Source organism: Stylophora pistillata, chromosome 3 (genome assembly GCF_964205215.1).
Source record: "Stylophora pistillata chromosome 3, jaStyPist1.2, whole genome shotgun sequence".
Classification (NCBI taxonomy): Eukaryota; Metazoa; Cnidaria; class Anthozoa; order Scleractinia; family Pocilloporidae; genus Stylophora; species Stylophora pistillata.
The window spans coordinates 22,491,235-22,519,211 of record NC_142521.1 but is presented as its reverse complement, the minus strand read 5'-3'; the positions used below and the strand labels follow the sequence as shown (position 1 = coordinate 22,519,211).

The following is a 27,977-nucleotide window of genomic DNA, read 5'->3' as shown; positions in this document are numbered from 1 at the left end:
ACTAAGCTCGGCCAATTGGAAATTAGACTAGATATTCACAATTTGGAAACTCATCCCGGTAGGTTTAACCTTAATAACGTCACACTTCGAATTCATTCAGCGACAAATGCTAAATATAAACGTATGATGACTAAATCTTACTGAACTACATACTTTTTGACAAACGTAATAGATTAAACAAAGAATGACCAATTAACTTTGTGACTTCAAATACGAGGAACTTCTAGGGGAAAAAATCCCGTCAACTTACCATGTGAACGAATACTTGGCACATGGGAGACAAGTCCAAAAAGAAGAGTGTAACACACTTCAACTAAAATGTCGCGTGACACAAGGGACTGGTTGGGAATCTAAAAGATCAAAAGCCCTTGTCTGTTAAGAGGCTCGTTGCCACCACGTTCCTGTTTTCGGTGGATCTGACTTCCTAGAATATTGTTGTGAAGTATGAGATTATATTATCTCTCGTAATCGTAGCCCGTCGCCTGTTTTGGCTGGTTGTCTGATTATTTTCTTTTCTGTAGTGGATCGCGTGTGGTATTTTATCATGAGTTGTTTTTAAGTTTTTCAGGTTTGACATTATTCTGAGATCCGTGCGTGAATCTTGCGATGGCAAAAACGTAGATTTACATCTCAGAGTAGTTTCAATACTCGTTACTCGAACAATGACTTCCGTCGGTGGTCATGTTTGAGTTTGTCTACTGACCTTGGTTCAACTACAATAGAGTTCCTGTTTTGGGTCTTGTGAACGGAGATTGGCCTTGAATTTGGGAAATATATCACGTACCGTATCTTGATTTTTCAAGTATCATTAAAAAGTATTTGGGTCAGTGATTGGGTCCAAAGGTTTACCTTTATAGACCTCTAAGCCCATAACCCAAACATGCTTACCGATAGAATACCTACTGAAGTGCATGCATTAGAAAGAAATTTCAGTCGAAGCAAAAGCAAAAGAAGTAGCTTTAGCTGCTGGCCGCAGAAGGTGCGAATAAAGAATAAAAATAGAAAGGTATAAAGAAGATTTTTGATGACTCTATGCTCTCCCGTAACGCGAGTTGCTCTGAGGATAGGTCGTAAATTATGATGAAGTTATAATGATGGTTTCCACTCTTTTCCTTTTTTATGAGAATAGATAACACTAAATTGTTGAGATGCAAGCGAGCCCCACAGATCACCATAACACCAAAACATGTAACTTGTACAGTGGTTGCTACACCACGTGAGAAATTTGACAGTCATGAAAATATTAACGATTTGTCTTCATTGATGGCAAAAATTTGCATACAACTACTTTCGTCATAATTTGTACACAATCATAAACTGACCATGATAGTGCTGAATCTTTACCGGCATTCTGCTATACTTTTGGTAGGAGTTATAGTACAGTTTGGCTTAAGGATTTCAGGTAAGAGCCTTTATTAATTTAAATAACGAACCACGCCACACATCATTGTTTTGCCGTAACCACTACAATAGAGTCTTTTCTTATGCACGGTCGCATGGATATGACTTCAGATTGTTTCCATCGTAAAGTTAGGAAAGTCCTCGTTGTAAGAAGAGACGGAATAAGAAAAGGAAATCGTAAAAAAGTTATTTTTTTAACGGTAATTAAAACGATGTTACAGTTTTAAATCTATTTTTATAAAGTTTGAAATCCACGCTATTTACATGTGTTCAACGTTTTATCATCCTTTGATTATTGTTCCTTTGTCCGAACACGTTTTAATTCGTTCAATCTCTCTTTTTTTTTTTTGAAAATTGCAATTTCCCACAGAATGTGTTTCACAGATTAAAAACGAACTTTGGGTTTGCGTTAAATAATATCCTTATTATTGCGCTTAACTGAATTTTAATACTCTAACGACTACAGCGGTAAATAAACGATTGTACCACGTGCGAAGAATAACATGTAGATTTCTCGGTATTAACTAGGACAAAGTGAAAATAAATGAAGTATTTGAGTTTTCGCCATTTGCAGCAATCACCATAACTGAAGAATAGACGGTTCGCACCTAAGATTTAGGTCTTTTAAGAGCCGTCTTATACTGACTATTTAAACCCTGTGATTTAGCGGCCGAGGGCTGCGAATAAAATTTATTTCTTCTCACCTATTCCAGGTGTCACAATTTAAAAGAACATTCTCATATGTGGCCATAGGAGAACTCCAACTTTACTGGAAAATTTACATTCAAAGCAGAGGTTATTTATTAGGTTATCAGGATTCTTTCTTGTTTAAAATTGATGAAAAATTCCATCAAATTACTTTTGTTGTTCTGTGTTCTTACACATCTTGCCTGATCTCGTCGCATTTTGTCGGACACCTCGGTTATTGGGTGTAAAACTCAATCAGTTAACTAAGGCGTCTCGTGCCACGATGTAGTTTTATCCAGCTTGTTGCGTGGTTTGCGTGATTTAAAGAACCTAAGACATCTTACAACAGGTCTTTCTGATTGTTTTCATCGCTGGTTCGGACATGCAAACCAACGGGTGTAACTGTGCAGGTTTAAATGTCACGATAGCTGCTTTGATTAACAAGGTATCCCCCCCCTTTCCATGAGATTTGACAGGGAACATGGCATTTCAAAGCTCGGTGACAGGTAACGGAGGGAGCAGACCCTACGAAAATAAATGAAAAGGAAGCCATCGGAAAAGAATAGGTGAAGAAACAGAGAAAGAGAGCAGAAGGGACAAACGGACAAATATTGTCTAGTCAAAAGCTACGGATAGTTTGGAAGAAAGGTTTCGAAAGACAGAATTAATCATAGATGAAAATAGCGCAGGCGCTTCTTCAGATAAAAAATGCCTGCATCTCATAGCTTTGAATCGTATTTAGGTTACTTAGAGATAGACTTGAAGACTTTTTTAAAGCACTTCTTACACCATAGAGTTACCTTTGTCGTCGATTCCTGTAATTACAACCATTGCTAGTTAATGATTCGCAACAACACCTTTGTTTTTATTTACTGTGAGCCAAATTCCTCCACTAGGTGTCCTCCAGTCACCATCAGGTATCACTGTCAAAGCAGTAAATGGTTCGGATTTTGTCTTAATATCATGGAAATATCAAGCAAGCGCTAAGTATTACAGAATCTTCTTTAGAGGATTTGATTCAATGCAGGAAAACTCAAACAGTCCACTACAAGAGGTCGGACCGATGGAAGTTTACTGTTTAGCGGATAATACGACATGTAGTTACTGTGTGTCAAACATTGACAGGGGTGTCTCGTGTAGCAAACTTGACAAACATTATCAGGTACTTTTCATTGAGAGCAAAATGGAATACGAGGGGCCCGTAAGTATAAAGATTGAAGCTTGTGCTGATGTATTCCCTGACACATGCCAGAGTCACAACGAATGGAACAATTATACCATTCCAGCTGGAGGTAAGTGGGTTACATTTGACCTGTCACCTCTCAGATATCAGTTTGCTTGCAAAAAAAATTTCGTAAGAGCATCATTTAGAAATGTAAAGAAGCTGCCACTTCTTCGCAATAAATCAACGCAGCGCTGGTAAACTCAGTTAGCAATGTTGCTGAAGTTCAGTTTTTAAGATAAGAAATCTTATCGTATTCCTGAAACTTTCACCTCTCATTTTTGTAAAAACTAAAAAATTTTTAATCGTCTCTGGGATTTTCCGAGGTTGAAATATCTTTAAAACCGACGTTTCCACCAGTTTTACTGGTCTTCCTCAGGTTGTTTAAATGTTGCGGATTATTTAATCTTTCAGCTTGGTGACCGCACATGACGTTTCGTGATTATTACACGACGTTTAAACGATGTCAGATTGCGCGGGAAATGTAGTCTGAGGTCTGTCAAGTACTTCTACTTTTGCGATAATTCACTGCCTATTAGTCTTTTTTTCATGATCAAAGAAGGAGTTTAGGACTGGTTTCCATGCTTCAACATGGTCAAAATTGTTAAGGACCCTCATTCCACGATGTTTCTGCCGTATTGATTCAATTACTTCTAGAACTTTTCTTTGCTTTAAACCTCTCTCTGTTGCTACGATCTCTGCGTTTCCCCAGTCAACCCCACTTTGGCACTCCACTGTGTGTCGTACCAGGCCTCCATTTTCTTTACCCATTCGTTTTTCGGCCGATAGAATGTTCCCTTTACGAAGGTCCTCAGTTGTTAGCCTCACTTTGCCCATGTGTTCTTTCTTTCTTGTTTAAACACAGGGGGGCCCACACAAGCGGCATGTCTGGTCGTTTGTTCGAAATGTAAAGAAATGTATGGGAGAATATGGAAGAGTCGTAATATCGTAAACTTATATCAAGGAATGTCACTGTTAAGGCTCAAAATAAATGCAAACCTACCTCACTTGCTGTGTATTGTCGTTTCTGTGGTTCTAAATGGCGAATTTGAGCGATTTGGTAGATTTTGCGTTGACTGTTACTTTGCTGTATGAGAAGGAGACAAGGGTGGACACAGGGGGCCCAGACAAGCGACGAGTCTGGTTGTTTATTCGAAATATAAAGGAATGTACGGGAGAATATTGAAGAGTGTTATTATCGTAAACTTATATCATGAAATGTCTGAGTTAAAGCTCAAAATAAATGTAAACGTACCTCACTTGCTGTGTATTGTCGTTTCCGTGGCTCTAAATGGCGAATTTGAGCGATTTGGTGGGTTTTTCGTCGACTGTTACTATGCGTTATAAGAAGGAGACACAAAACACAAAAGGAGTCACAAAACAGTCGACGCAAAACCCACCAAATTGCTCAAATTCGCCATTTAGAGCCACGGAAACGACAATACACAGCAAGTGAGGTAGGTTTACATTTATTTTGAGCTTTAACTCAGACATTCCATGATATAAGTTTACGATAATAAGACTCTTCAATATTCTCCCATACATTCCTTTACATTTCGAATAAACAACCAGACTCGTCGCATGTCTGGGCCCCCAGTGGGGTGAAAAGCTCATTTTCGACCGCTCCAGCGCGAAGCTAATTTTCACCCAGAAATTAGGATTTCCCGGCTTCCAAATCGAACACCAGATAAACCAAAAGGTTGACGCTTCTTCTCGTATCATTTAATCGAAGATCCATTCAAAATCCAAGCACCAACCGCCAAAAAAACTTTCGAGAAATAAAGCTCTCCAAGCGATCGGCATCCGCGGCACAGATTTCGTGTGCCAGGGAGCAACTGTCACGCTGTTTGCTCCACACTGATTGGATGATGGTAAACAATGCCCTGTTTCAAATGCCTCATGTGAGAGCGGAGTCAGGGGCATATTCGCGTTGGCGATTCATCTACTGACTAGCCTGGCGTAAGATTTATGGCGCTATTTGTTTTATGAGCTATTTATCCAGGTACAATGAATCAATATCTTTGAAGAAACTCCAAGAATTTTTACGATGTCTCCACCCACTTGAAAGACTCTTTCCGCAGCCGATGTATAAATCTTGATGTATATATGAGGATCTTGATGTATAAATGCGAATCTTGATGTATAAATGCAAATCTTGATGTCGGTACGCGAACTTCGATATAATATTTGATTGTCGATCCGTGTGAGGGGGATTTGATCAATATTTATTAGACTTGACGTACTTGCAAGCGGATCTTGATATGTATATTGAAATCTTACTTTACGTGTGTGCAAATCTTGATACGTGTAATCTAATCTTGACATAGATATATAAAACTTGATCTAAAGAAATACAGCTCGATATATTGTCCCTTTTGGACAAGCATACAACTCGAAAAGAGTGTCGGTTAGCAGTTCTTCTGAACTGCTCAGATAACCCTTTCAAATCTGGCATGGTCACGACTCCACGACTTTCCTGTAGACAAAAGAGAACAGGAAGAACAGTGAATCAACGCAAAAGTAGAAGTACTTGACAGACCTAAGACTACATTTCCCGTGCAATCTGACATCGTTTAAACGTCGCGTAATAATCACGAAACGTCATGTGCGGTCCCCAAGCTGAAAGACTAAACAGTCCGCCATATTGACAACATTTAAACAACCTGAGGAAGACCAGTAAAACTGGTCGAAACGTCGGTTTTAAAGATATTTTAACCTCGGAAAATCCCAGAAACAATTCAAAGAAATTTTAGTTTTAAGAAATCTTATTTGAAATTCCTCCGAGCCGTTCTATTAAATTAAAAGGGATTTGTTGTCATAATCTGTTCAGTTGAGATGATGATGAAGCGAGGTTTGGCGATCCGATTTTTTTGGCACCCCTCAAACACGACAAAAGTAACCTTTGATTGATATAATGAAGTGTTGGACGAACAATTTCCTCTTCATTTTGATTTAAAATGCATTTGTATTCACTCTATATAAAGATAACGATGATGAAGATGTAAGCCAACGTAACATAGAAAACCCTAATTCCCCTTCTTTTCCTTGACCTTCCTCGTCAAACTGACCAAACAGTTTTTAATTCCCTTTAGCGCCCAGTGCAGTGAGGGATGTACATGCAAGGCCATTATCATCCAAAACGGTCGAAGTCACGTGGTCTCCCCCCAGTCAAACAAGAGGAACCATTGTAATGTATACTATACTATACAAAACAGATCACGTAAGTTGAACTCAGTCTTTTTCTTTGGTTTATTCAGTGAAAGCAGACATTTGATTACAAAGCACAGGATCACGTGTAGGGGGAATGAATACTTGAACGAATTCCACTTACTAACTCCACTGACATTACAGGAATTACTCTGACTAACGTATATTGAGACAAATGTTCCCTCTCCGGCGTTCTTAACAATTGTATGATGTGGCCAATGTGGAAGCAAGGGAAGACATTAACTACAGAGGTGGTTGATAGAGTGTTTTCGCGCAGCTTTGTCCTACTGTGCACTTATCATTTGAAATTGATTTATCGCCCTGCCCTAAGCCCATTGACAATATCTTGTCTCTTACTGTGCACAACTGAGTGAATCACCAAGCCAAATGTGCGTCTTGTAACGGAGTATTTTCACGAAACTTTCCAGTTGAGAACTTGACAATGTCACCTTCTCAATGCAAGTTGAGGTGCAGCCACAAGCCATAGGAACCAGAGAGACCAATCCGCAACTGGTGCAACGTTTGATTCACTTTACTTGAAATGGTGGCATGAGCAAAGCTAGTGTAACTCTGGAAAACTACCTTCGACAATGAATGGGGGCTTCCCCTTTAATTTATTGTTAAAAGAGACATGTTAATGTATGCATGGTGTCATTAAAGGATTGGCGTCATTAAAAACGCCCTGCAAGCGCAAGGATATCCACTAACACCCACTAAAATGCCATCAATAGTAGTTTCCCTCAATTGGCTGTGATCTTGCTGTTCTAAAAAAACACAAATTGTTAGTCCATGCAGGCCAGCGCGCAACGATGGTAATTGTGACTGCATCGCCATTATAAAAAGGTTGAACGTTTATAAAGTAAAACTGTTTTCTGTTGATAAATTCCGTGGTATTGCACTTGTTTGGACGTATGATCCTAATATGGGTGCGATCAACGCCCTCGATCCCACCTGGAGACTAAGCAACATCCTGAGACCTTCATTTGTTGCCCCGCAATTCATCAGGAAATGACAAGAATTGTCCTTTCCGTCTCGAAACTGCCCTCACACCCTGTGAATGATGGTGCATGTAGAAAACACAGACACGCCAAAAGACCCAGTCGCATAAAATTTCAGAGTAGTAAACACTTGCCGCATGATTGTTAGTGCCGAGTGGCAGACCTCTTCTTGTTTAATTTGATGTTTGAGATAGTGCTCTAGACTTTTAACAAGGTCTGCAACTGATTGCTCCCTGACGGTGAAGCGAATTCGAAAATCTTCTAAATTCCTTTGAAGGGTTAATTCTATCGATAAGTCTCCAAATTTTTCTAGATTACAGATGATGACGGTCTATTGACGTGCTCCGTAAACTGTCTGAAACACAGTAATCCGTAAACTTCGAAGTGGCTGGTAATAAAGGTGCCTCTTAAACCGAGTATCTTAACCAACCTCCGTGCAGGTCTAAGTCGCTATTGTTCTTTAAGCGGTGGTTAAACATGGTTTAGACACCGTTATGGACGATCATTGTTTACTGAAATAATCGGTTTCCGCCGGTTAAACATGGGTTGGACGATGACTTTCATAAATACTGTTTAAACTTCGTGTAAATAATCGGCTCTACATGTTGTCTCCCATTCTGGTCCTATGTGTTTTTGAAGTTCAAGTTTGTTCTTTAAATGAGGAGATGGATAATAAGTATTTTGATATAGGGTATAAAAATGGGCGAAGAATTCAGACGTGTATCAAGAGCAGTTCTCACGGGCTTGACTGCAAAAACGACTTACAGAGTTTGGATGACAGCCTCCACTATCAGGAGAGAAGGCGCAAAATCCAATATCATCACTGTTCAAACATGTAAGAAACTACTGAAATCTTCTACCTGCATAGATTTTTACATTTTCGTTCATCTAAGTCTGTAATCCCTTTCCGTCAAGCTTGGACTGGAAACCCAAAAATGTCTGACGGAGCGTCTGACCACGGATTTCGTGTAAACTCATTTACCCAAGCTTACGACGTGTTGTCTTCAGAAAATTTTAAATTAATACTGTAATTAGTTTTCGAATAGATTACGAACAACTCAAGACTAGGTTACCTTCATGTCACAGTAAAGCGTTGTTATGAACGAGGAGTGAGTCGAGTTGGTTTTATTTGTGGAACCTTAGATGAAGACGAATGTGTGTCTACTCCTTGTCAACATAATGGAAAATGTCACGAGGATGGCACGTCCTACATGTGTAAATGTTCAAGGGCCTGGGAAGGAACAAACTGTGAAAGTAAGTGAAAATTACTTAGACTTCATGATCAGTTGCAAATCGTGATTTTCGACACCAAGGCGACCCGGTCTTCAATTCGCAACATCTAGCCCAACTCAAGAGTGAACTTGACTAAAATCTGAGTGTCAGAATAATTTTGCCGTCTTCACCCATATCAAAGATATCATAAACCCAATAGAAGTGGAATCGTTTTAGCCGCTGCTGATAGACCAAAAATATCCCTTTGCCTTAATCCGCGAATTCGTTAATTATTGACAAAGCGGTGGAGCCATGGCATGTAAAGAGTAAGAGAACACAAAAAAGAGATGTTATGGAGACAGTTCTGGAAACGTTGCTCTAGTCTACCTCTAAACCTACCAAAAGTCTTCCAAGTCCATTACTGTATGACAATTAACACTGGAGGCCTCACTCATTATGTTCTTTACCTCAGAAATTATTGATTCTCTTCTTTAAAGTGACTATTGTTTCGGTATTTTAGAGACCACTTAGAGAGTGTCCCTTACTTTGCAATGTTGGTTTGTTTTTTGATCACATTACACACACACACACACACACACACACACACACACACACATGTATATATATTTCTTTTCGCAGTTCCTGAAAGTTTTGCCATGCGAAGAAACCTTTGTATTGACACAGGAGGAGAGAGGAGGCCTCATTTTCAAACAAAGGTCTCTTTGGAATTTTGCGCCGCGAATTGTAGAGAGAATTTAAGGTGAGGTTGGTGGGCAAATACACACACCTATTAAGGGAGTCCTCTGAAGGTTGTGCAAAAAAAATTGCTTTTGAGAACACATGTGGTACTGGAAATGAAGCCGCCTTAGTATTTTTATATCGATGAACATACTGTAAGTAGGTTGTTACAGTTAACTTAAAGTACTCTACTGCACGGATATACAAAGGAAAATATGGGTTTTTTTAAAAACGGCGAGTAGTAAATCACGAAACCCAAAGGCAACCTGAAGTTTGATTAAATAATTTGAACCAATAGAGTCCAGGTAGTGTCTGGGATTGAGGAAGTTTTCATTTTAAAAATCTTTTACCATTCTTATTACTTGATCAGAAACTCTTCTGTGATTTTATTTCTCACGAGATGTACCTTTCTTCAATCCAAACCAGCTGTAAATCGTTTGAATATGGACTGGGATATGAGGAGAATGGAACATTCGTGAATTCTCTTCATAAACATGGTCTTGGAATATGCAAGATGCAAAGACTGGACGCGACAGAAAGAACCCTGAACGCCTGTTATTACGACTATTACGAGAAGAGAACTGTGTCTGCGGGCTCAATATCTTCTTTGCCATGTAAAGCGCTAATAAGAACTTTAGCATTTGTGTTTGTTCTCTTGAAATAGCAGGGGGGGGGGGTGGGGCAAAATTTATAACCAGCGCCAGCTGTATAATAATTGCAACTGAATGTAATTGAATGCAGTACATCTACCTTTGCGGAAAAATACAATACAATATTTTATTGACAACTCCCCAAAGTGGCTTTTCAGTGACAATGACGATTAGACAATAGCAGTAACAATAAAAAAAATGGTAATGGTTAAAAAGAGTAATGCTATATACATTATAAAATATCAATCACGAAAAATAATTTATAGAGTGTTAGAACTTAATTATAAGAACAGAAACTCGGGTTAAATCAAGTCAAGAATTTTTTTAAAAGGTCTGATTTAAGATTACGTTTAAAACTAGCTACACTAAGACTTGATTTAAGTTTATGGCTAATAGTATTCCAAATACTTACAACGCGATAATAAAAGGACCTCTGGCCAGTTGTTGTTTTACAGAGTGGAATGTTCAAGTTCCGTGAACTGCGGGTCACTCGACCAGTAATGCTACCCCTAAGAATAAACTTATTACTTAGGTATTCCGGTACAAGACCCATCATACACTTAAAAGCCATGACGGTGTCTCTTAGGTAAAGGTTTGATTTAACGGGAATCCAATTTAAGCTTTTAAGAGAAGGAGACACATGGTCATATTTCTTAACGCTGCATACGATTCGAGCAGCAAAGTTTTGTATGCCTTGCAGCTTCTTTATATTACTATCCGTGGTATTCACCCAAACTGACGAACAATAATATAATTTACTAAATACTAAGGAATTGATAATAATAATCAGTATATCTCTCCTAAATGCGTGCTTTACGCGACTTATTTGTCCCAATGTGGACATACACGAGGATACAGTTTTAATGACATGTTCGTTAAAGGTGAGATTTTTGTCAAAAATCACTCCGAGATCTTTTACAGTCTCTGTGGGTTCAAGATCTTTTCCCACGAGTTTAAGGAGAAATTCCGGGAGTTTTGCAGTCGCCTGTCTACTTCCATATAAAATTAAATTGGTTTTGTCAGGGTTTAAGAGCAGGCCATTATCAAAGCACCAGTTTCGTATGCTGACAAGGTCCTGTTCATAGCAGATATGGTGTCTCCGCAGTCCTGGGGTCGGAATGACGTTTATAACTTGGTGTTATCCACATAACTCTCAGTTAGACAGTTTCTTGGAGTAGATGGTAAATCATTGACATGGATTCCAAAAAGCATTGGCTCCAGAATGCTACCCTGTGGAACTCCGCTAGCCAGCTGGAGTGGATCAGAGATCTTGGCATTGATTCGGACAACTTGGGTTCTGTTCGATTGATAACTACGGAACCAGTCAATGGCAGATATTGAAGCACCCATATCTTGAAGTTTGTGGAGCAGGATTTTGTGGCTGATGTTATCGAAGGCTTTTCTCATGTCTAACAGAACCATAGCTGTAGTTTTCTATTGATCGATGGCACTGAAGATCATATCTGTTGCGTAGATCAGTGAAGTCTCAGTTGAGTGCCACTTTTTGTTACCGCTTTGTTTTGTTGACAATCGATCGTTTGATACCAAATAGGTCATGAATTGATTCAACGCAGTTCTCTCACATATCTTTGATAAGATGGGCAATAAAGATATAGGTCGATTATTTTCAGGTTTTCCATGATCACCTTGTTTATGAACAGGGATCACTTCTGCAGTCTTCCAATCAGATGGAAAAACCCCACTCACTTGTAAGCGAGTTGCTTATGATGGAGGTAAGAGTAGGGAGGATAGCTGGAGTCCAGTCCTTAATTACACGTAGTGGGATTTTATCGATTCCAGGAACTTTTCTCGTTGGCATTCAATTAACGATTTGTTCGATTTCGACACATTCTATAGTCCTGAATGTAAATTGTTGTGATAGGGGATAACACTTAGGGACAAAACACGGTTGCGTAAGATCATAATTGCATCCATTAACCAGTGACTGAATTTTATGAATCGTATTTTGGCCTATTGAAGTAAAAAATTGGTTAAATTCGTCAGCAACCAATTTGTCCTCTTTGCTGTAAGTCTTACGATTGACAGACTTCTTTGGAATAAAAGAACGTATGGTTTTCCAAACGCAACCCGTGTTATTAGGATTATTCCTGATTAGAGTTTCAGCGTATTCAAGTTCGGCTAGTCGTAATTCACGTTTAACTTCCCTTTTAAAGTTTTTATAGCCAGCCCATGCTAAAGGGTCGTTAGTTTTCCTTGCCAGCTTCCGCCAGTGGTCTCTTGTCTTCATTAATGCTCGAATTTCCTCGGTAACACAGGGGTTTGACCGACCCCGTATCTTGACCTCTTTAGTGGGCGCATACGAATCAAGTAAATCGTCAAATATCCGATGGAATGCATAAAGTTTATCATCAACCTCATCAAAGATATCGATAACTGACCAAGGGCCAGCATTAATATCCTTTCGGAAGGCCGCTTGATCATAATCTTTAAAGCTTCTTGTTGTGATATATACGGGTTTAGGTCGGTCTTTCTTTAGATTGAGTACGAGGTAAACCAAATCATGGTTAGAGCAAGGCAATACTCTTGCTTCCTTCACTAAATCTGTATTTGAAGCTAGGATGACATCTATTAGCGTAGTGGAGGTCTCCGTTATTCTTGTTGGTCGATTAATCATTTCTGCAGAGCAGAAAATAAGCAACGCCTGAGAGGCAGCGTCGTTGTGATTTAACACATTGCAATTTAAATCGCGAAGCATGTTAATGTCCTTGTTAAGGCTGAGATGGTTGTTCTGCTTAAATCTTCATCAAAGCAGTTCAAGTTGGAGGTCTGTAAACAATGCAGATAATAAAGGATTTGCAGTTTCGTACTTGAACTTTGAGCCAAAGTTGATGTAAACCAAAGGGTGAAATCGAAGATCTTTTTAGAGATAATATGGAGTTCTTTATAGTACATACTGACTATTTGCGAAGTACCATTATATCACGGTGTTACTGCATCTAAGTAAGTGCGGTAAAACTCTTAATTCCAATGTTAATATACAATCTGCGCCAAGACTCTGTTCGGGATAAATTAGTTTTTCTGAAATAAATAACAACTCACAGCAGTTAATAGTTGTCAGTGGAGTTACAATTGTAACATATTAGCGAGCTCTCGACCACACAGTTCCGAAAAGTGCCAGTTCCCGCGTCAACTTAGTAAATGGCAAATGAGGTTTGAAATGAGCCCTCCTTTTCAAGCCTCATTAGAGAAATTAACAACACTTTCTAAATGTCCTCCATCGCTCAGTCCGGTGCTCTTTCTCGGCTAGAAAGGATAACATGCTTTCAGGCTATCTAGTAACCATACCATAATTGGAAAAGGAAGCATGGGTGAGTACAAATTTTTTCATCGGCGTTCTAAGAACTAAGTCCCAATAGCGTTTTACCCCAATAACTAAGTCCCCAATAGCGTTTTTTCTTAAGACGATCTCTTGCAATGAACTGCATCGGACATAACTGAAATTTCCAGTCACTGAAACTTCTATCTTGATGGGTAACCTATGCGACGGAAAAAATTAATCATCAGCTGTTAGGACAATACTTCTCACACCTAGGATGATCTAAACACCAAAAGAAAATACAACGGGGCAATCATTGCGTTCCTTTAAGGAATTTTCTTTCATTCTTATTTTTTCTAGCAAGGCAAGCAGTCTTAACGAAGGGGTATAAATTTCTAAAGAACTGTGGTGCTGCGTCAGTGGGGAGTATAATAAGATAACTTGGTTTTACCAACTGCGTTGTTACTGTGAAATGGCCACCGACCGTAAAGAGTTTCTATAACTGACGTTTCGAACGTTGGCCCTTAGTCAAAGCGAATAGTTCAGGTTTGGAGTCGTTGTATCAATTGAATATTGGTGTCCAACCCGGAGCGACCAAAATAGGACCCAGTTACGCCAATCTTTTCGCAGATTATATTGAACACCAGTTTTTGAATCAAACAACGGTGTTTTTAATCCGCCTAATGAGTAAGGGGAAACGTAATAAGAATTAAATGTTGACATACTACAAAATTAAATCATGATAGACATATTACAAATGGTTGGCTTTGAATTCTACTGTACTCGTGATTGTAGGAATACTGTGGTAGATTGTGGTTTACGCTAGATTTGCTTTGAACGTCTGAACTGTCACAAGAGAATTGATAGACCCGTCTTAACTGACACGTAGGAATTGTTAGAACATCGGCGGCGTTCGTCGAGAATAAATCTTGGAAAGAAAGATAGTGTACGGTCCTCTTCGATTCGTGTCGAGTTAGCCAGCGACTGCGGAGTCCGTGTAAACGGATTCCGCGACAAAAACAACACTTTCCTCAATGTCGATTGAAAAAAAATTCAAAAGAATTCAAGCCCTCGTTAAAACAATTCATTACTTTATTTGCCTGAATTACTTTCGCTACCATATTATTGTGTTAAATGACTCAGTCGTTAAGTGTTTTACTAAGTCTACCAAATACAGTTAGAAAAAGAAAAACGGACTTTGGAAAGTCTATAAAATGAAGATTGGATGTTTGAACGACATCATGTGGTCATGAGGCTGAGATCCGCTTTAATCCCAATGCAACTAAAATTACATTTGCTCATTCCGAATGCATTTTAAGCTTGTCAATCAACTGATGTAAAATACAATATTTTACGACTAAAAGTTTTCTTCTACGTCACAATTAACATTCTTTAGACAATATTACTAATTTTAAAGTTAAAAAATTCTGTAGTAAAATTATCCAAGGGTGCTTCTTTAATAAAGCTAGTTGTTTTCAAAGTACCTTTCCTGATCATATCAATACACTGTGCTCAAGGATTTTATCGGTGAAAGTTCTGGAAACCCAGATTTTCTCTCTTTCCTAAGCAATTGTGAAAGTTACACCTTTCATTAATCAGTTATCACTAATCATTAATCACTTATCATTAATCCTTTAACTATATTGATACTAAAAGAGACTTGAGACTCAAACGATCGTACTCTTAAAATGAGCTTTACACTAAAAGCTAGCAACCATAATGGCCGCATTTCCTCCTTGTCATATATTTCCATCTATTCCAACAAATTATTTACGTTCGTGTTTATAATAACTCATAACTCCTTCCTGTACTGTCCAACCAGACGAAGGCGGGGATAAATCTGTTGATCAGTTCCCCTTGGAATGGCCGTCTGACTGAGGCTGAAATAGGGCAAAGACAAAAAGTGAATGATACTATATTAAACCAACAAGAATTCTTCGCTAATAAAACGAAATCAATATTTGCACTCGATTGCAATCTTTTCAAACTTGCCCCTTCTAAAATCTTCCTGTAGGTTTTACAGCATTTTTACAGCTAAACAGATTCATCAAAAATTAAAACCTCATTCAATATGGAGCGTCACTAGTGACAAAATTAACTTTTCCTATTATGATGTCATGATTTTTCATTCTTATGTTGTTTTGGTATTTTGATGCTCAAATGTTTTGGCGTTATGATGATGTTTTGGCGTTATGGTGACGTTTTGGTGTTATGGTGACGTTTTGGCGTTATGGTGACGTTTTGGCGTTATGGTGATGTTTTGGCGTTATGGTGATGTTTTGGCGTTATGGTGATGTTTTGGCGTTATGGTGATGTTTTCGCGCTATGATGATAGTCGTACACAGACTCAATGGCATCATGGGATCTTTTTCTTGCACATGAGCTCGCAATCCGACAATGGCGGACGGGAAGAAGAAATTCGACGAGTCGATTAAAAATTGCCTTCAAAGCCTTACAAGTGCGGCAGAAGAGTTCTAAAAGAGTCTAAAAGAGCCTAAAAGAGTTCACTGCACCAAGTTCTACTAGCAATAGTAGTAATTCTAGCCCTAGCAAGTTGACACCTATCGAGGAACACAGAAAATTGTTTGGCTTCAAATAATTGGTGATTAGGGACACAATAGTTGACATGTGAAATAGTTGTGAGAACCGTGGCATACTTTATGCAGTCTCTCACCTTGGAGAACTATTTGTATATTGGATTGCAAACACGATTTCTCATTTTGTGTCAGTTTTTCAATCACCACATGGCTTTGAGTTTTAACGACCTTATTTCTACCCACAATCCTATGTGGGTGAGTTACGGGTCGCAGAGCTTGCTTGAAGACAAACTTTTGTCAATCGACTACATTGGATTTTTTCATGTGTCATGTGACTTTTTTACTGTCCAGGCTTTGTATTATCTCCCGGGCTAGCCTGCGCGCGTCTAATTTTTTTTATGAAATAGGAAAAAGACTACACTATAAGATTGGGCTGCCTGTGGGCTATCTGCATATTATCTGTGTGGAAAATAATAACCGGAAAAACAGTGCCTTTCAGTAATTACCCTATTAGTTTGTGGTAGCCATCGATATGCCACAAGGCCAAGGGTTCGGTAACATTGTATGTTCGTCGTGTTGTATGTTGTATGTTCGTATGTTATTGCAACATCGTTTGGGTCAACACGACGCATGGCATCCCGTACTCTGTGCTGTGTAACTTTTATTTTTCTTCGTCCCAATTCTCCTGCTATATACAATATTAGGAAATTCACCGATAATCACTGTAATAACTACATCAAGCTCTGAATTATTGATAGAAGAGTACGATGCTCTGAAAACGACGTTGCAACGTTCGAAGTCATTATCAATGGCGCTGAAGTCGTTATCAATTAAGTATTCCAATTGCTCCTTGGTTACGGAAAGCCGTGGTCTGCCCACATTTCCAGATTTATATGCAGGACATCGGTATGATAGATCAAGAACTGCGTTGCAATCATTTAAACACCGGATTGCACCTCTTATATATAGTAAAATTCCGTCATCTTGAGTGGCCTCTTTTGAAGATTCATCACAAACAGGTTTTTCCATATTTGTTCCAGTCTGTAAATGTAAAAGTCTAATTCACCGTGACTAAGTGAATCTAGAGAGCAAATGTCACTGGACATCTTAGACAATTCACTACAAATTTCATCCAAGTCAGTCATTTTCTTTTTCTTGATTGCTCATAATTCCTTTCACGCTAAGTAGTGCGATCGCAAGTGCTCATGGTACCATAACATCATAATACATGGTACCATAACATCATAATACATCATAACGCCAAAGCATCATTATAACGCGAAAACATCATCATAACGCTACAACATTTGAGCATCAAAATACCCAAACAACATAAGAATGAAAAATCATGACATCATAATAGGAAAAGTTAATTTTGTCACTAGTGACGCTCCATACATTCAATACCTGAATCTTTGCTTGGAGGGGGGGGGGGGGGGGGGCAAAAATGGACGCTGTACGTTCGACAGAATAGGGGTATAATATGGGTAAAAATGCTATTTTATGGCATAATCGATAACTTAATGAACTAAAACTTGCTTAAACATACTTCTACATTGATTTTGAGAGATAAACATGGGTCAATTTTAACTGGAAAGATTCTTCTTAGTTCCATTTCCATTCCTCTTTATGTGACTGGGTCTCAGTAAAGGGTGACCAGAACCGCAAAACAGAGGGGAAAACTACAATAATAATGGGGAGAACATTTTGGGACTTTGTGAAGACTGACCGCTTAATACAAGGTGACTGCTGCAAACAGTGCAGGTTTGACTTTACTTACTAAATTCCCTCCAGTGAAGTATGCGAATGTGCACTTGCCATAAGCAGCTGGAATGTTTCTTGCTTGAAGGCAACATAATATCTGAGGTGTTTGTCATCAGTAAATGTAATTGAATGTCTCCATTTTTCCAAGTCTTTGTGACCTGAAAATCCATGAATGAAATAAAGTAAATTATATTAACCCCATGAAGTATTAATGACTACTAATAAACAGATATTACAACACAGCTAACAAGGAATGTTTGATTTTGCAAGGCCTGAGGTTCTAGGTAGCCTGGTTTACTGGTAGCCCTTAAACTTGATAATGACTACCGTGCAACTTAATTCTTTTTTTCAGCGAAAAGTTTATGAGAATGTACTAATCAGTTAGAAAAATGTAACCTTGATACATGCAAATCATCTGAGCACACTGATAAGGAAATTCACTCAATAATGAATCGGGAATCTCATCTTGAAGCTTAAGAGATATACTCAGTGTAATAGACCTTACATTCAATTAGAAATCAATATTGCTACATTGTAGATCAATAATGGTATCAGGTGAATTTTTTAGGCTTGGATTCAAATGTAGAAAATATTTAATATGCAGTAATCTCTAACACCTCAGGCCACTCTAGTAATCACTAGTTCTGTTTTATGAACCATGCACGTTCATCAAAATGAGATGCAGTGAATCATGTGCATGCCATCTGCACAAATTGTAATAGTTTAACAAATTTGAATGGTCTTATACCATTTTCTTTTGTGACAAAAGCATTTAATATCTTGTTTCAGTAGTAAATAATTTGAACCATCTCACATTAACACAGTCTCAAACAGAATGAACACCAGACAGCAAGAACAACTGATGTATCTTGTACAACTAACCAAATTTTAAATTCACTAATTCTCCTTACCATTTGTCATAAAATTCCTATGACCTTAGTTCCAAATTTTGGTAGTTGATCATTGATAATTTTGGTAGTTGATCATTGATAATCTAATTGAAACTTTTCTTTATTCTCATCACTTGTCTGCCTGATATTGTAAAGATATTTTAAGGAGAAATTCAGTCTTGGTGATGGGTGTTAAAGAGTAAAGATGCCACTTGGAAGTTTGTTACCTGGAAATAATTTAGTTGCAGGACTGAACTCCAAGGGCCTGGCAGTTTCTGTAGGTTGATCCATAGGAAGCTGTGCCACAGGACTCCAAATGTACAGATTCCTCAGTTTTGGCAATTCGCATAACTTTGTGCCAAGTTCAGAAATTCCTTCTTCACTGAGCATGTTGCCCTTAAAATCAAGGCACTGCAATGATGAGAAAGATTTAAATGAAGTACAGAGTGCATTTAAACCTGCTTCAGTGATGTTGTTGTATCCCAGACATAGTTCATTCATTTGGCAAATGTAGGGAGCAACAGCTGCCAATGCTGCAACACCCTTGTCCGAAATGCAATTAGATTTCAATGATAGTTTGCATAGATAAGGTGTACAATTGAAGCTTTCACAAAGAGTTATTAGTCCATTACATGTGATCTGATTTTTGTCTAGAAGCAGTTCTGAAAGGCAAGGTAGCCAGGGAAGAGCACTTGCCAGACTTTCAGCACCTTCATCATGAAAAGCATTTCCAGATAAGTCCAAAGAGACAAGCCTTGGGGCTTTTCTAACACAATCTCCAACAAACTTTCCCTGATGTAACAAGTTTGCAGAAAGATCCAACCTTTTCAATTTAGGGCAGTATGTGAAGGCTTCACCAAGGGCTGTAAAGATGATTCTGGAAGTCTCACTAGCAACATCTGTTTTCCGATTTACATCATGAAGGGAAAGATTTTCCAAATGAGGGACCTTAGAAAGTCCCTCTGCAAGTGCCCTTACACCCTCAGCTCCAAGGTCAATGTTGTTTTCAAGGCTTAAACTGGTCAGGGCAGCAGTACAAGATAACTTCTTTAACAAGTATGCCATACTGATCTGGGTTAACTTACAGCCACTCAGATCCAGAGATTTCAAACTAGGGACAAACTTCAGGGCATCAATGACATCTTTCATGTCTTCATCTCCAAATCCGCTGTAGCTCAGATCAAGATGGCAGAGCTTTGGACAGGACTTCATAATTAATGCAAAGTCATTGCCAATATCTCGCCTAGATGCATTTCCACTAAACACGAACCTCTCCAAAGGAAGGTTGAAGGACAAATTCCTGCTGAAGGCTTCTACCACACCATCCCCCACTATGTTCTGATTGAAGCACAATTCCCTGAGAGAAGGCATTTGTGAAAGAGAATTTGCAAAAAAGGCAGCAGTCTGCTTTTCTAGCTGACTGTGTTCTAGAACAAATGATTTGAGGTCAGGATTGTTTTGCATAAAATATGTCATAGCTCTCACACCATAAGGACTGATATCATGACCAGAGAACTTCAAGATTCCATCAAGAAGAGTTGCCCCCAATTTACTGGCAAGGTGGCCTTGGTGGGACTCAAAAAGAGCAAGAACAAACATTACAAGGAAGTCATTTGCTTCACCAGAGTCAAAAGTGTTGATGGCCTCTTTGAGATTTTCAAGCAATGGTACAAACACAGATTCAAAGTTGTCTCCAACAAGCCCAGCCACAAAATTTAGCAGCATAGAGTCAGAAGCTTTTGAAACACATTTCAAGGTTAGAGAAAGGACATTTTTCAATTTTGATGAATCATTTGCAGCACAATTAATTTCATGACTCAGCCACAATGCTGCCACATACTCCTGAAAAGACTTGTGAACAAAGCAACACTTCCGTACTGGCTTCAATCTGGAAGTGCTTGTCTCCTGTGACAACAAACCAAATTCAAAGACAGTTTTGCTAGATAACTTCTTCTCTAATGCTTGCACATCAAACAGGAGGTTGTCTTCAAGTAAACCATTGAAGGCAATCTCTCCAACAATGAGCAAGTCATTATAAAGATCCTTGGGGATATCTTCTAAGACAGTGAACACCTCATCTGTAGCCTCACCATCTGCAGCATTCTTAGCTAAGTTTCGCTTTACCATAAGTAAAATCAGCTCTGTGAAAAGAGTTGTAACTGTAGACAGAGCTTCAAAGGCAGTGTCTGGGGCATCCTCCCACAAAGCACAAATCAACATGGCTGTCAAGGGAACCTTTGCAATGTCCTCAATGACTGGGTGTGTTTCCAGTTCAGACAACAACAACTCAGCAGTACTTGGATCATCTTGAAAATATTTTAGCACATAGCTTCTGATGTTTTCAGTGGTGAATCCTGTAATAACCAGTCATGTGTCCATCATTCGTTGGATGTGTGTGGTTTTACCTGGCCTTGATGTGAGAACAACACAGGAATTTCGAAAAATTCTTCCACTCAGAATGTCTCGGAGGTGAGTCAGACATGACAAGTTTGCTTCATCAAAACCATCAAGAAGAAAAAGGACATTTTCCTGGTGTGAGGCAAGGTAACTAAGCAGCTGAGCCAGTGGAATGGGAAAGTCAGCAGGAAACAACTGCTGGATGATAGCATCCTTGAAACTTCCCTTTATTTGCTTCAACTCTATGAGAATTACAACTGTAAATGGCAGTAACTTGCCATTACCCCTTGACCAATCATGAGCAATCTTACACAGAAATGTGCTCTTTCCTACACCTGCTTCGCCTTCCACCAGTATTCGTCTTGGTTTAGAACATCCAGGACGACTATGAAACATCATGGGGTAAGAATTTAAGGGCTTTTGAATACAATTTCTACCCTGTGACACCAATGATATGATTTCCAAATTGGTGTAAATGTGTTCTATGTGAATCCAGAATGAGTCATTCCAAGAGATTGGCTGAATCCAACCAATGTTTTTCTGATAATGATCCCACAAGGATTCTTGCATGTGCTTTAAAACTGCATCACCTGATCTGTTCCTTGCTATAAAAATTAAAAATGACAGAACATAATTGGTCTAGTGAATGTAATTGAGACATCATAGTTATCAATTGAGGAGTTATTCAGGGCTGAGAGACAATAAATAAGAAGATAATGTTTGAAACACAGGGCAACAGAGCAAATGAAGGGTGAAAGAGCAAAAGCTATTGTTGTCCGCCATAGTTTTGCAGGTTTTTGAAGCAGTTGAGGTCAATTTGATGAGTTCAATTTCAAGCTGCCCTTGTCAGCCACTTAATGTACATGATATATAAATAGGCTTTGTGTAAACTAGAAGGTCGAAATAAAGACCCTGTATAACTCAATAGTGTGTTTTCATGTGACGTCACGGCATATATTAATTTCATACGCCGCCATGTTGGTGGAGTAAAAGACCCAATATGGCGACTAGTCATGCGGAACAAAACGTAAACAGTGAGTCAGAAAAAGGAATTATTCATGAGATCCCTTTGTCTGAATATGCAAAATCTCTCGACAGTGCTGTTAGAAAGCGTTATATTGAGAAAATATCTGTTATTGGAATAGACCCTCTCTTTATTCCAGAGGAAAAGTTGAGTACCGAATGCCTTCCCCGCGTAGAACCACTCGATCTTGTATCGTATCTTGTTTTAGAGACAAGTTTTTATACCAAAGATCAATTTAAAAATTTTAGAGGCTTGCAAGCCTACAACCAAATGGTATCCGGCTTTATTACAAGTATTTTAGGTCAGATTTTTAGTGGTAAATACGTGGTTATTGGCAAAGTTCGACACTCACAGCGAATGAATGAACCACCGGTGCAGCTTTGGATAATCACAACTAAAGATGGGACTGTTCTTTCTGCGCATTGTCATGGATGTATGGCGGGTTTAGGAGAGTGCTGTTCGCATATTGCCAGTATTCTTTTTTACTTAGAAGTTTCGACAAGGTTAAACGAGAAGCTCGCGTGCACCCAAGTTAAATGCTCTTGGATTTTGCCCGCTACAGTGAAAAGCGTGGATTATTTAAGAGTGAAGGATATTAATTTCACATCAGCGAAGAAAATGAAGTCTGATCTTGACAAGACTGTTAATTCTTTGAATTGTGCTGCAGATACCAAGAGTTTGAGTGCTTCCTTGGAATCAAGCGGTGCAAGTGCTTCTGCAACGCCACGCAAGCCAAAGGCCCCTCCACCTAGACCCTCTTTTAAGGAGCTTGATGCATTTTATGAATCGCTCAGTCAATGCCAAGTAAAGCCTGTTTGCTTGAGTTTGGAAAAGTCATATGCAGCGATGTTTATTTCTAAAACAAGGGGCATCAACCCTCTTTCAGATTTGTTTGATCCCAAATTCCTGCAGCTTAACTACATTGATCTTCTAAAGGAATGCTACAAAGTTGAAGTTAGTATCAGTCTTGAAGAAGTTGCCTTGATTGAAAGAGAAACCGTGGAGCAAACGAAAAGTAATGCCTTTTATCGATACCGAGCTTGTAGGATTGGTGCTTCAAAGTCTCGTGCTGCCTCTCATACAGATCCATCACAGCCATCCCAGTCTCTAATTAAATCTATTTGTTATCCACATCTTTTTTGTTTCAGCACAGCAGCAACAATCCATGGTTGTAAGCATGAGCAAACTGCAATAGAAGCATATGAAACTCATATGAAGCAGAGTCATACTAATTTTAAGGTGACAAAATGTGGAACATTTATTGATGTAGAGCATCCTTTTCTTCATGCCACCCCTGATTTTTTATGTGAATGTGATTGTTGTGGATATGGCTGTGGTGAGGTAAAGTGCCCATATTGCATTGAAGGAACTGATTTCAAGAACTATTGTGAGAAGAAGTCATCTTGTCTTCAATGGAATGGTGAGAAATTCTCCTTAAAGAAAAATCATTCGTACTACTACCAAGTCCAGCAACAACTCCACATAACCAAAAGGGCCTATTGTGATTTTGTTGTTTTTTCTATTTCAAAAAATGGTTCCAAGCTAGTTCAGGAGAGAATTTTTCCAGATTCTGAACATTTTGCTTTGCAGGTGGCAAAGCTTTCTTTGTTTTGGAGGACCTGCATATTACCTGAAGTCCTTGGCAGATGGTACACGCGAAAGATGGATTTGAAGAAAGAGCTTGGTTCTGTCTCATGTGGGGGTGAATGTTACTGCAGGAGGACCTCAAATGAACCTACTGCAACATGTTCAAATCTGGAGTGTCCCATTTCCCGATTCCATTTAGCCTGTCTCTCCATGAAAAATGTTGCAAAGACATGGACATTGTAGAAAATTACCTAAGTTTGGCCATGGTAAGAAAGGGTTAAAGACACATGATAAAGTTCCTAATTTATTTGAAGAAGCTTTGTCAATGGAAAGTATCTGTGTTTGTAAAAGGAAAGCAAATTCTGATGACAAATTGCTGAAATGCCACAATGATAGTTGTTCTAATGGGAAGTTTTTTCATTTACAGTGCATGTCATATAAGCGATACCCAAATAATTATAAATCTTCTTGGGCATGTAACTTCTGCAAATTGGACAGCATTCGTTCCACTAAATCTATCAAACCTAAAGCTACAAATTCAAATCTACCTTTTTCACCTTCTGAGAGTTCTGTTCATAATGATCATGAGATTGTCTACTTTGGTACTAGAGAAACTGAGCAAGTGGATAAATACAGTATCATTTCAACACTTACAAATCACGACTTCGATGTTATAGAATCATCTACTGGCTGGTTGGAAAATACTGTCATTCAACAAGCTCATGTCCTTTTAAAGCAAGTTAACCCAGATATTCAAGGATTTCAACGTCCAAGCTTGGGTCCATGCCACAACTTTGACAAGGTTCATGGAGATTTTGTACAGATCTTGCATACTGGGGGAAACCATTGGGTGTGTGCTAGTTCAATTGGCTGTGAAAAAGGTGTTGTAAATTTGTATGACAGCCTTTTCAATGATGTTATACTTGATGATCTTGAACAACAAGTAGAGAGTCTAGTTGGAGAGGATTTCCAAGGAATCAATGTTGTACCAATACAGCAACAATCAAATGGTTCAGATTGTGGTGTATTTGCTATTGCTTTTGCAACAAGTCTTGTTTACACATTGGACCCAAATATTCCTCAACTTAATGTATCAAAGATGCGACTTCATTTGTATGCTTGCCTGAAAGCTTGTCTCATTACCCCTTTTCCCACAGTCGAAAGCACATAACATCTGATACCACATTCAGTTTAAAATTGTATTGACTAACTTAAAATAATTAAACATTCCATTCCATGAATAAAAAATGAAACAAACTTTTTGGATTATTATTACAGACTTTCATAAACTATGTTAAATTTTTGGTGGTTAAATCTGAGAACTTCCACATGGTTACTACTGGGCAACAGCATGTTGTGTAAGCAAGGATAGAATAGTGCACTATAACAGTTATATTTATTAGTCACACAGCCGTAATTCTGGTGCTTTCATTTGTTAGAAATTTGAAAAATTCACCACCAAAAATTTAATATAGTTTCACTGTTACTATTTAGGCTTTCAATCAAAAGGTACAGTAGGAGGGCATAGGTTTACTAGTGCAGAGCAAATTCTAATCATTCTGTCAACTAGAGGTACAGATTCGCCTTTTCGACAAATTAGGTAATCAGTTGGTAAAGTTTGTTGAAGAATGGTATATTTCTGTCTAAGCAAACCAATGATTCTTTCAACGTGTATTCGGACAGAAGCAATTTTTCTTGTCTGTTCCACGTCCGCAGGATCAAGTTGGTCTTTACCTTTGGTGAATGCAGGAATGTTCAATTGGGCTTGCTGAAATTGAACACTTTCATGAATGGTAAAACCCCTATCTGCAAGAACCAAATCACCTGGTATAAGTTTATCCAGTAGACCACAGTTTTCAGTTAAAAATTTATCAGAAGTTCTCCCTCCCCAAGCCTCACTAACAAAACAAATTGTACCCTGTGGTGTAATTCCAATTAATACTTTAACAGTGTTATGATGCTTGTAACTTGAAAAAGTCTGTGCTCTTGCAAGGAGATTAGTCGGTCTATCAATAAAAATTTCAAAGCAATCAATGATAACTGTGGTTTTGCGTCCGAATGAGTCCAGGAAACATCTAGGCATGGTTGCGTACAATTCGTCACGATCTGGCCATTTGACAAGAGGACCTAAGCGAACATCCATGACAGTCAGCCAAGCAGACAAAATTCGAGAAACCACTGCAGATGAAATTTTTAAATGATACGCAAGGTCAAGATGAGGAACAGCAAGTCTCAATTTTACTAAAACCATTGCAAACTCTTGAAACTTAGACAAAAGCTGAGGACGTCTGTCAACATAAGGTTCAACAAAACAGAAGACTTTTTGTAAAATTTCAAAGGAAGGTAGACCAGTGTAAAATTTTACTTTCTCGTTGTTATCAACAAAAAAAGCTTCATCAAAGTCAGAACATTGTTTATTAAGAAACAAAGACTCGGTTTGAAGCATACAATTATGCGTCTCACTTGTCTGAATGCCAACTGTTGTCGTTGAAACTGCTGTTTGTGTTACGGCATTTCTCAAGTTATCTGGCAAATTTTCAGCGAGGTCCTCGATATCGTCCATTTCAACGTCCGTAGTCGTAGACTGGAATAAATATTTAACACATACGCCAGGTTCATTCACTCTTTTTGACTTCTCTTTGGCCATTTCTTCTGTGCTCTCATGTGTACGTTTCCTTCGTTCTGCGACTCTCTTTGCTTTTTCAAGGCTTCGTTGCAGCGACGCTTCGTCTATCACAGATTTTTGATGTCCCATGTTAAGAGAAGGCACCCAGTCAACATTAAACTTATCCCACAAAGGAGCTGCTTTTCCTGAGTGAAAATGGTCTCCACACACACGATCGTTTTCAATTATTCGGTCTGTTAAATCTTGTCGACGTATGGCTGACAGCCATCTTCGCCTGCGTTCAGTTGACAAGATCTCCGTTTCCTCGCCTTGATTTTTAATAATTTTCGGTACACGACAGAATGAAAGATCTTTACGTTTAGATTTGTCGTTGGAACAGTTTATAATTAGGCAAAAAGCAGGCATTTTGCGACATACTTCAAACAAAGTAATGAAACTGTAATAGTTAAGTAAACACTTGCACGTCACCCTTTTCACTCCACCAACATGGCGGACGCTAAATTTTGGTGACGTCACAGCAGAATGTGCGAAAACACACTATTTGAATTTTATGCATGCAAATATTATTTACAAATAAGAAATGTTTGGATATTTGGATAAGTTTGTACAGGAATTTATTCATTTTTTTACTCGCACTATTTCGAGAGGTTACAGTAGAGATTGCTATAGATTACAAAAGTCAGAATATATAAGAACAGTCTGGAAAACCAATCATGATATACCTCGTAAAACTTTATTCTTGTCCGAATACTCAACATGTTTCTTCATTTATCCAAACTTAGAACAGGTCAGCCAAGTGAAAAGAAAGTCACGACTTTTGGTCTCTTCAGTGTACATAAAAAGATTAAATGAAGAATTATAATTATACTTAACGTGGTAAGCAAATTGTGACACGACAATCCGACCAAATGAAGGTACAGTGTACCGACACGAACTTTTTAAGTATGGTTACTTTGTAACTTCCTAGTACGTAGTAATTTGTGGCAGCTGTACTTCCTGCAAATTTGATGACTATGCAACCAACAGACTACGATTACAATGGTGAAAACTAACTTACTAACCTTTAACACCAAGTAATTCATCTTTGAGGTCCAAGCGATTAATCTCAGATAACAGTTCAGCCAAAAACATAGTATTTCTTTCACTCAGTAGGTTCCTGTTTTCTAGCTCATCGAACAATTCAAGCGGGCGAGCAATCTTCTCCAAAACACCGGCAGGAATATGCTGTTTGCTAACAAACTTTAACTGGCCCAGTTCTTCACTGGTTATTCCATTTGAGACTGAAAGAAGCCTTGCTCGAAACTGATCCATTACTGTTCTGCCACAAGTAGATTAGATTTAGAAGCCCAGTGTTTACTGTACCCGTAGAAGTTCACTGTACGACGTAAAGTTACATTGTCTTTCTTTCTGTCATCTTCGAAAGGATTTTACCTTGCATCAACATTTCCTATTGACAATTCTGTCTAGATGCATGGCTCTCCATTTCGAAATGCATTTACATGATTACTCTAGAAATAAAGTGGTGTCAATCCAATTAGGAATCGTACTACGGATCTTGAGAATTGAAACCGCCCGATCATTTCTGACACGACGCCAATCTGGTGGAAGTCCGCTGGCCTTCTTGCGGTCTCTCATCACGTGATCATCAACGAGTAGTTTCCCCGGGAAGCGCATGAGTTTGAAGCTTAGCCTGGTGAGAATCATGTTGAGACGATTCCACTCTCTCGACCAATAAGAAGGAAGATCAAAACAAATCATAA

General features: G+C 38.6%; 3 protein-coding genes, 1 long non-coding RNA gene and 1 pseudogene across 6 annotated transcripts; 2 read left to right on the top strand and 3 right to left on the bottom strand.

Moving 5' to 3' along the window:
* The first annotated feature begins 1,149 nt into the window (after positions 1–1,149).
* On the top strand, positions 1,150–10,567 carry LOC111342934 (neuroglian-like). Of its 2 annotated transcripts, none has more exons than XM_088751845.1 (7): positions 1,150–1,402; positions 2,985–3,380; positions 6,403–6,530; positions 8,206–8,350; positions 8,659–8,769; positions 9,367–9,487; positions 9,836–10,081. In XM_088751845.1, the coding sequence occupies exons 1-7, from the start codon at positions 1,324–1,326 to the stop codon at positions 9,942–9,944; spliced, it is 1,089 nt and encodes a 362-aa protein (XP_088607971.1). In that variant the 5' UTR covers positions 1,150–1,323; the 3' UTR covers positions 9,945–10,081. The 2 variants fall into 2 exon arrangements, with proteins under 2 accessions (XP_088607971.1, XP_022805794.2); XM_022950059.2 differs by having other exon boundaries at positions 1,151–1,402; positions 9,892–10,567.
* Positions 2,485–4,506, bottom strand: LOC148735081 (uncharacterized). The gene is made up of 3 exons (XR_015998348.1): positions 4,314–4,506; positions 2,889–4,198; positions 2,485–2,613 (listed from the first exon to the last, which is right to left on the bottom strand). It is a non-coding gene; the product is annotated as an uncharacterized LOC148735081 (long non-coding RNA).
* Positions 10,568–14,466: 3,899 nt separating the features above from the next.
* LOC111342940 (NLR family CARD domain-containing protein 4-like) lies at positions 14,467–27,822 on the bottom strand (annotated as a pseudogene). Its single transcript, XR_015999426.1, has 4 exons — positions 27,279–27,822; positions 18,811–21,585; positions 17,710–17,851; positions 14,467–15,272 (listed from the first exon to the last, which is right to left on the bottom strand). The product of XR_015999426.1 is annotated as an NLR family CARD domain-containing protein 4-like (transcript).
* Positions 21,941–23,731, top strand: LOC148735080 (uncharacterized). Its single transcript, XM_088755408.1, has 2 exons — positions 21,941–23,424; positions 23,595–23,731. Exons 1-2 carry the CDS (start codon positions 21,981–21,983, stop codon positions 23,636–23,638), a joined length of 1,488 nt encoding a protein of 495 aa, XP_088611534.1. The 5' UTR covers positions 21,941–21,980; the 3' UTR covers positions 23,639–23,731.
* Positions 23,883–26,718, bottom strand: LOC148735079 (uncharacterized). Its single transcript, XM_088755410.1, has 2 exons — positions 26,055–26,718; positions 23,883–25,397 (listed from the first exon to the last, which is right to left on the bottom strand). Exons 1-2 carry the CDS (start codon positions 26,620–26,622, stop codon positions 25,090–25,092), a joined length of 876 nt encoding a protein of 291 aa, XP_088611536.1. The 5' UTR covers positions 26,623–26,718; the 3' UTR covers positions 23,883–25,089.
* Positions 27,823–27,977: the final 155 nt, after the last annotated feature.